This window comes from Macrobrachium nipponense, chromosome 1, assembly GCF_015104395.2.
Source record: "Macrobrachium nipponense isolate FS-2020 chromosome 1, ASM1510439v2, whole genome shotgun sequence".
NCBI classification, from domain to species: Eukaryota; Metazoa; Arthropoda; class Malacostraca; order Decapoda; family Palaemonidae; genus Macrobrachium; species Macrobrachium nipponense.
Genome location: NC_087200.1, coordinates 72778209 through 72788036, shown reverse-complemented (window position 1 = coordinate 72788036; position 9828 = coordinate 72778209). Strand labels below are relative to the sequence as shown.

Below are 9828 nucleotides of genomic sequence, written 5' to 3'. Positions count from 1 at the left end.
TTTCTTATATTTTCATTCTAAAGAATAAATCATAAATATCCTATCCTAAAATTCCTTCAACTTTAACTCAACGAGAAACCCTTTTCAGACCTTTTTAGGCTTTCCTACCCCCTAACAAGAACAAGAACAAGAACAAGAGCAAAGTAGTTTGTAGGATTACTCCCCAAGTAAGCGAACGTTCCTCGTTATCTGGGTATCCTACTGTTACAGGAGAACTACAAACTGTAAGAGCAAATGAGGTATTGGGTGTAATTCTAATACATTTTCTCTGTGGTATAAATCAGTTATCCCTGTATATAGATTTAAAATCATTTATGTATATTCGCAGAGCAAAATATAGTTCATGCGGTTCCAGTTCGATTCCATTTGACTGTAAAGGACTGAAACTCGCAGAAGATTCTACTTATGTCCCCAAATCGAACTCATATAAGAATTGCTGCGGAGACCGTAAGTAATATACGTATTTAGCGAAAAATCCGTTATGACAGCCATAATATAATTTCTGAATATAACTTACCCAAGGGAAATCTCGATCAGTATTTTTGATTGGTTTTGGAACGTCATCTTAAAGAAAATTTGCCTTAAGTTATATCTATTTAGAAAATCTTTTCCCTCTTCAAGCTTGCCTAGTAGTAGTAGTAGTAGTAGTAGTAGTCGCCTGGCGCGGTCATCCCCATCGCCCTCTGACAGTCGTTTGACTCACAGACTTTCTTTAATAACTTCCATCCACCTTTGCTTTGGCCTTCGTCTCGCTTTCCCTACTTATGTTTCTCCCTTCTCATCACACGGCCATACCACTGCAGTCTTCTTTACTGGATCTTCTTTGATAGTTCTGCAACTTTAGTAGTTCCCGTTATTCTTTCATTCTTGATGTTATCATTTTTAACACTCCACGCATCCATCTTAGCATTTTCATCTCTACCACATCCAATTTCTTCTCTTTTGCTCTCTTTATCGGCCATGTTTCAGCTCCATATATCAGTGTTAGTCTCATTACTGTCTATACACTCGTCCTTTAGCGCAATTTATATCATAATTCTCCAATAATCTGTACTGCCTTCCAGTCTTCCCTTCCGTCACATTTTGACAAAGGCTTCGCCTCAAACAGCTAAATTCATTTTATGCAAATTGCGGTATAATTCCAGTGGGTGCCGTACACGATCGTGACTGATAAGCCAGATGGTACTTTAGAGATCTCAGGTCCCATGGGGCATGTAGTGAACATGTTTGCCCAGTTCTATGGTTTTGAGTAAGTAACATTTTAGATTTTAATTAACATAGAAATATGCATAGATATGTTTAAGTGTTTCCTATAGGAACTGAGTCCATAAGTTTTATATTTTGAATCAATTTCCCTGTTTAATATAAAAACTAGGCAACAAGGATTAATGAAGAAAATGTTATTGGCTTCCTTATGCTGTATTTATGAATCACTGAAAAAAAGATCAGTTTAAGTCATAGTAAGTAACGACAGCGGTCTTTTGTCTAGCAATGTAGGATCTATTTAGAGACATTTTAATACAAATGTTATCTCCCTAACAGTTACACCCTCATACGCCCACCAGATGGTCTCTGGGGCGCCAAACAGCCCGATGGATCCTGGAATGGCATGATGGGAATGGTAGACAGAAAGGTAATTAAGGACAAAGAATTCTGAGCAGTAAATATTTCAGTATTTCCAATCATCCTTAAAAGCGTATTTACTCACTGATGAATAATAGAAAATATTCATTTTGATCCCCAACTTAAAAAAAAAGTAAGGAAATTCACTTGTCAAAGACTGATTTTCGACGAATTCCATAATCTACCGGCTGAAAAACTTGTCTTTGATAGTGGATGGCAGAGCTTTGCACCGTTAAAAAAAAAAAACCTTCATTGGCTTTCAGTATCATCCCTTTAATAATAATTGTCTGACAAGCATTTCTCCAAATCAAGGAAGTGGACGTTCTTATACGTTCTTATCTTTCATGATGAAGTTTGACTAAATACCTAAGGAAATAACTATAGTCATATATTTAAGCGTTCCCGTCTGCATAAATTGGTTATACCACCACGTTCTCAATATGTGACTTTATATTCCTTTTAAAGACTAGAAATGATTTACTTCCCATTCTGTTTGACGCAATTTGGCCTGTTTCTTGCATAAACCTTTTTATTATCAGGTCGTATGTTGCTTCAGGAATAAAGCTGCCAATGCGGAACCAGAGGGATTTATTTCTGGTGATTCGAAGTTCATTTCTCCATATAATGTAGTTCGGATCCCACAATAAGCTGTAGGTCCCGTTGCTGAGTGACCAATTAGCTTCTAACCACGTAAATAAAAACCTAATCCTTCGGACCAGCCCTAGGAGAGCTGTTAATCAGCTCAGTGGTCTGGTTGAATTAAGATACTCTTAACTTTTCTTCAGGAAGTGGAATTCGCAGTGGGTCCGTTCACAATCACACCAGAGAGGGAGACTGCCTGTGACTTCTCGAGGCCTGTTCACAGCGATAATTTGGCTATCTTGATGATCAGGCCAGGTCTCGAAAATGACGTTGGTGGATTTTTGAAGCCATTTACTTACAAGGTAAGACAATTTACATAGAGATCTAGTGGAAGTTGCACATTAACACGGAAATTATACGATAGAAAAAAACTCTTCATTTTTTGTTTCAAGTTTAAACACATGATATCGCGCATGCTTACACCGATATATCTCATGATGCAGGTATGATAACTTTAAAAAAATAGTTATTTTGTTAACCTAATTTTTTGTTTCATTCCTCACGCTAGAGTAAAATATTTTTTGCGCTGTTAATAATTTCCCATATGGATTAAGAAAAACAAAGCTGATTTTCGTATGCTCAAAAGAAAATAATTGACATTGAAGCTGAGAAACGAGTAGGTGCCAAAATTAACTTTCAAAAGAGGAGGAAATGTACATTTATATACCTGTAGTACGGCCAGCTAAGGTACAAGACACAATTAATTTTAATGTAAAGCCTTTAGCATTAGAAGACTTTCTCCACAAATAAAGGAAGAACATTGTGTTGAAACATGCAAAGCACGAAACTTTTTTCAAAATCATCATCACAAGAGTATTTAAAGGACTTCTCTATCAAAATTTCACTTAAGGATAGGTAAGTGCGAGGCAAATGTTGGTTTTAGCATTGCCACAAAATGAGAAATGATGAATAATAAGTCAAAGCGAATAATGTTATTGCTGCAACTCCTATTTTACTCTGCTTATTCTGTTTATAAACGAGCATCATTGTTAGCCATTTGAATCTCACATGGGAACTGCATTGCTAATGATAAACAAGAGCTCTAAAGGAACAATATTTACCAGTGAAAACACCGATTTGAAGTTGTGTATTACTCATTCTCAGACGCAGTGTTTTATTCTAAAGCTGATATCCTCAAAGAATGAACAATAACTATTAATGAGCGAAGATTATTACAGATAAAAGTGGCAGAGGCAGGTTCTAAACTTTCAACGAAACTAAGCGAGATCCGACCTCCAGCTTACTCGGAGCGCGTGCTATATAATCTATGGTAAAATAGAGCGTTGTTTCACCAACGAAAATTAAAATAAATACACTATATTTTATTATAAATAATTGTTCTGTCCTGTTTAAAATGCACATTTTAATTTTTTTTTCTACATTTTCATTCTAATAAATATATCATAAATATCCTATCCTAAAATTCTGCATCTTTAACTCAACACGCAACACCCTTTTCAGACCTATTTAGGCTTATACATAGGGCTTTCCTTACCCCACAATAAGGACAACAACAGCAAGAACAACAACTACAACAAAGTAGTTTGTAGGCTTACTCCCAGAGGAAGCGAAAAAAGTTTGGAAAATGTTGGGAAATCAAATATATGAATAAAGGAGAGAAAAGAAATCCAGAGAAAGAGGGAGATTCCATACCCTCAGTATGAGAACTTTTGACTTAAAATTTATTGGCTCTTAAAACAAAATCTGGCAGTTCTTATTCCCTAACTGACAACTCGAGTACTACGTGACTAGTGAATAGTAATGGCTGATGATTCGAGATGAGTAAAAATTGCTACAAGTACGAACTAACTTGAATTGTTTTGTTTTTTTAATTCTAGAAAATTAAAGTGCTTTTAATTCCTTTATTAATCTCACAGTACATGAATAATGCATGAATAATCTAAGAGCGAGAAGCTGATTATGACCAAAAAATTATTTTACAGGCACGATTAATTCTATTATAATACAAAATCAGAAGTCAGTTAAATCAATGAATATTCTTTTAACACTAACCACAAGAAGGGTTCTAACCAACACATGGAGCGAGGTTTTTTTTTATCATAAAGATTATGATGGTTTCAGCTTTATATCAGAAATAACTGACTGCCCTGGAACTTTAGAGATAGGGCGATGATTCAAGGATATCATCTTGAGAAGCGAAATACATACACTGACTGATAACAAGGCACAATGGCGCAGACTGTAAGTATTTGGTATATATATCCTACCTGAATCTGTTGTGATAGGAGGCTGTTGACTGCGTTTCCCTCAAAGCAATCGGTACAGTTCTCTCTGGTAGATAAATACCGTTCACTGGAGATCATTATTCCTTATGGAGTAGCGCAAGTCCTCTATAGTATGTACTATCGTGTTTGAAAAGAAAATTTCTGATAAACTGAACCTGAAATAAAAGAATTTGACATTGAATATGAGTGGAACTTAATGCAAACTTATAATAAACGACGTTAATATAAGGAAGCTTATATAGCAAAAAACTAATTTTCTGAGGGCTTAGGTCAACATATGACCAGCTGTCACAAATAGTGGCATAAATATTCCAAAGCTTAATAGAATTTACAGTGAGGCATACCGAAGAAAATTTCTCCATCCTAAGTTTGTGTTTATGAATCTTCAATAAGTGGTTCGTAGATAAGAATCCATATCATGTAATCTGAGGAGTGGTTTCGGGCGTTTCGCTGTGGGATATTGTCCCCTTTGTCTTGAACCTTCTGATTTTTTTCAACTCCACTGTTTGCTTCCCATAGCGTTTCTGAAAGAGGTAGCATATTATCTTTGTTCAGGCAGTTTGCACATGATGTCTATATATATATGTATATATATATATATATATATATATATATAGTATATATATATATATATATATATATATAAATACACACATCAAAGGGTACTATAGTAGGCAGGAGAAGGGCGCAGGTACCTATACACATCCAGTAGATATATTTATTGTCCATGCGTTTTTTGACCCATGGTCACATCATCAGGACATCTATAGAAAAAAGGAGCAACCGAGCACATAATTAAAAGAACATATTCAAAGCATGAGAAAACTTAAAATGGAAACTAAGTTAAACTTAAATACTGAATCACACTTAAATACTTTTTCACACTGAAAACCAAGAAAACTTAAAATGACCTTTACAAAAACTAAACTCAGTAGAAGGAAAGAAAAGAAAAGGCAAAACGAACTTAAAATAAGGAGCAAGGCGCACCTCCCAAAATCACAGAGACAAACACACTAAAAGAATACAAAAGAACAGAAAAGAAGGCGGACAAATATAAACAAACAATCCATTTATGCTATGAACAGGGGAACAGCCGATGATTGGCAATTTAACGTAGGTACAATTCTTTTTATGTATAGACTTTCCAAAAGAAGCAGTTCTCCAGGTTCCCATACATAAAAAGAATTGTACCTACGTTAAATTGCCAATCATCGGCTGTTTCCTTGTTCATAGCATAACATGATTGTTTGTTTATATTTGTCCGCCTTCTTTTCTGTTCTTTTGTATTCTTTTAGTGTGTTTGTCTCTGTGATTTTGGGAGGTGCGCCTTGCTCTTCATTTTCAGTTTTTTTTTTTTTTTTTTTTTTTTTTTACCGAGTTTAGTTTTTGTAAGGGTAATTTTTAAGTTTTCTTGGTTTGCAATCTGTAAATGTATTTAAGTGTGATTCAGTATTTAAGTTTAACTTAGTTAACATTTTAATTTTTCTTATGCTTTGTATATGTTCTTTTAATTATGTAATCGGATGATGCCTTTTTATATAGATGAACTGATGATGTGACCATGGGTCAAGAAACGCGTGGGCAATAAATGTATCTACTGGATGTGTATATGTTCCTGCGCCCTTCTCCTACCTACTATATATATATATATATATATATATATATATATATATATATATATATATATATATATATATATATATGTATGTATAACTGAATCACGAAAGTTAGGAACGTGATAAATCCATAAATAAAGATATATGCCACGAAGGAAAAATAAACGAAGGAGGATCTGCAAGATCTTTCGACGTTAAATGTCCTTTACTGAGCAGAGACTGACATACATACGAGAAAAGACAATACAAGAAGATTCGTATAACTGACAGATAGGGATTATAAAGAGATTAGTACCTAGAATCCGACACACCTGGAAGATAAGAACCTTCCAAAACAAGCATAAACAATGGGTGCAATTAAAGGTTTAAGACAATCATCTCAGATACAATTTCAAGACAATTAAAGGATTATAGGTGACAGCTATTCAGAACTTGGTAAACAAAACCATATTCACAATACATGTCAGACATACATTACAACAAAAATAATAACTCTAAGGCAACTGATTTTTATTTAAGTCTAATTATATCTTTGAGGTCATTCTTAAACATGTTACAAATACAAGGGTCTAAATGAAAAAGGCCACGACTAACATTGAAATTACAATGAAAAGTAAGTTGTATTAAAGCAGATTCTAAAAGATTTCGTGATAAGACATCTCTTGACCTTGCAATTACTGAACTATCAACCCAATTTATTCGGTGGTTGTTTTCACTTAAATGAATGAATATTGCATTAGATTTTTGCCCAGTTTTACAGTAAGAAGTAAGGCTTAGCCTTACTTCTAAGCCTTTGCTAGACTGTCCGAGATAAAATGAGGGACAATCCATACAAGGAATTTTATATATTATGTTGTTGCTTTCTCTGTGGCCATTTTTTATTAACATTCCTTTTAGTGTGTTATTATAAGAAAAAAACAAGGTTAACATTAAAAGCTTTTAACAATGATTTAATGGTTTCAAATCCGTTAAAATAAGGCAAACTGAGAATGTTCTTAGAATTTTCTTTCTGCGTGTTACTTACAGTATAAAACTTTTTGTGGGCTTTATTATAACAAATGTCTAATATATGTGAAGGATAGCATAAATCTTTCCCTATTTTTCTTATGTATTCAATTTCTTGATCCAAATATTGTGGACTGACAATGCGTAATGCTCGTAAAAACATAGAGGAAAAAATTGATATTTTTATGTTAAGATGGTGGCCTGAGAAGAAATGAACATAAGTTAAGTTGTTAGTCGGTTTCCTATAAATACTGAATTTACATTGAAATGGTTCTCTATATATCAAAACGTCTAAGAAAGGGAGGCAATTGTCTTTTTCTAATTCTAGAGTAAACTTAATCGATGTACCTGGTTATTTAATTTAGAGAGTAAATCATTTACATCAATACCTACAGGAAGAACAGCTAAACAATCATCAACATAACGATACCACTTTACAGGAATATAAATGATATTAGGTAAGTAGCGTTTTTCAAAGAATTCCATGTACAGGTTTGAGAGTAATGGTGATAAAGGATTTCCCATTGCCATGCCAAAAATTTGTTGATAAAATTCACCATTGAATATAAACTTACAATCACAAATGCACAAACTGGTGAGTGAAATAATGTGACTTACAGGTAGAGGTAATTCATGCTGAGTTAGTTCATTACTAAGATATTCTAAAATAGAGTCTATTGGGACTTTAGTAAAAGAGAACATACATCAAAACTAACGAATCTATCAGTAGGGCAAAGAGCAATTTTGTTTAATTTATCAACTAAATCTAGAGAATTATATATGAGAATCGGAGATGGTTCCAAGTAACGGGGACAAGATCTTAGTGATATATTTCGAAAGTTTATATGAAATTGAACCAACAGTACTGATAATAGGCCGCATAGGGTTATTTTCTTTGTGCGTTTTGACTAATCCGTACAAGTAAGGTAGCGAAGGAGATTTGACTGACAATTTGCCTAGTAGTTCTGTTTTATCTTTAAGGATACTTTTCACTATGCTATTGAAGTTTTTTATGACTTGATCAAGGGGATTTTTTGTTAGTTTTTTATAAGTCACATCATCATCCAGTAGGGCTTGCATACGTGATATGTAGTCAGCTTTATCTAAAATTACTATACTATTTGACTTATCAGCTTTTGTAATGTGGATAGTATTGTCCTTTTTAAGATCGGTCAAACTTTTCTTATAGCGAGCAGGGAAGTTACTTTCATGCTTAACATTGGCAGCTCAAAAACAATACCTTTAATCATGTCAACATGATTTTGAGGAAGATCACAATATTTTTCAAATTTACTTAGGGATGACGCAATCATTAAAGCAGGAGGTCTACTTGTTACAAAGAAAGATAAACCATATCCAAGCGCACTCACAACATTTTCACTTATTTGTTTACTAGATAAGTTAACAACACAATCTTGATGTGCACAATTAGTCCAATCACTGCTATCAATAAGATTTATTAGTTTTCTGTCAAGTTTCCTTTTCAGGGCATCTGTAGTCCTACGTAGTTTTTCGTAAATTTCCCGTCGCAGCGAGTCCTTCCAATCAGCCGGGATGGAATGATTGAAAGAGATCCTTGTTCTTTCCAGTTCCTTGAATTTTTCCTTCTCTTCTTGCTTGGCGGCTGCTATGTGCTGTTTCAACATCATGGCACTAAATTCATTGAATGGGTGATTGTCATACCTTCTTAGACGGCCACGCCGTCTAAGAAGGTATGACAATCACCCATTCAATGAATTTAGTGCCATGATGTTGAAACAGCACATAGCAGCCGCCAAGCAAGAAGAGAAGGAAAAATTCAAGGAACTGGAAAGAACAAGGATCTCTTTCAATCATTCCATCCCGGCTGATTGGAAGGACTCGCTGCGACGGGAAATTTACGAAAAACTACGTAGGACTACAGATGCCCTGAAAAGGAAACTTGACAGAAAACTAATAAATCTTATTGATAGCAGTGATTGGACTAATTGTGCACATCAAGATTGTGTTGTTAACTTATCTAGTAAACAAATAAGTGAAAATGTTGTGAGTGCGCTTGGATATGGTTTATCTTTCTTTGTAACAAGTAGACCTCCTGCTTTAATGATTGCGTCATCCCTAAGTAAATTTGAAAAATATTGTGATCTTCCTCAAAATCATGTTGACATGATTAAAGGTATTGTTTTTGAGCTGCCAATGTTAAGCATGAAAGTAACTTCCCTGCTCGCTATAAGAAAAGTTTGACCGATCTTAAAAAGGACAATACTATCCACATTACAAAAGCTGATAAGTCAAATAGTATAGTAATTTTAGATAAAGCTGACTACATATCACGTATGCAAGCCCTACTGGATGATGATGTGACTTATAAAAAACTAACAAAAAATCCCCTTGATCAAGTCATAAAAAACTTCAATAGCATAGTGAAAAGTATCCTTAAAGATAAAACAGAACTACTAGGCAAATTGTCAGTCAAATCTCCTTCGCTACCTTACTTGTACGGATTAGTCAAAACGCACAAAGAAAATAACCCTATGCGGCCTATTATCAGTACTGTTGGTTCAATTTCATATAAACTTTCGAAATATATCACTAAGATCTTGTCCCCGTTACTTGGAACCATCTCCGATTCTCATATATATAATTCTCTAGATTTAGTTGATAAATTAAACAAAATTGCTCTTTGCCCTACTGATAGATTCGTTAGTTTTGATGTA

The 9828-nt window shown here is 34.2% G+C and overlaps 1 protein-coding gene across 1 annotated transcript in view; it reads left to right on the top strand.

Annotated features, from left to right (window-relative positions):
* Positions 1–405: 405 nt before the first annotated feature.
* LOC135218817 (glutamate receptor 1-like) overlaps positions 406–9828 on the top strand; it is a 22045-nt gene continuing 12622 nt past the window's right edge. Inside the window, exons 1-4 of the mRNA XM_064255265.1 lie at positions 406–447; positions 1146–1249; positions 1543–1633; positions 2409–2567. Coding sequence (XP_064111335.1) covers positions 406–447; positions 1146–1249; positions 1543–1633; positions 2409–2567 — 396 coding nt within the window. The remainder of the gene's footprint in view (positions 448–1145; positions 1250–1542; positions 1634–2408; positions 2568–9828) is intronic.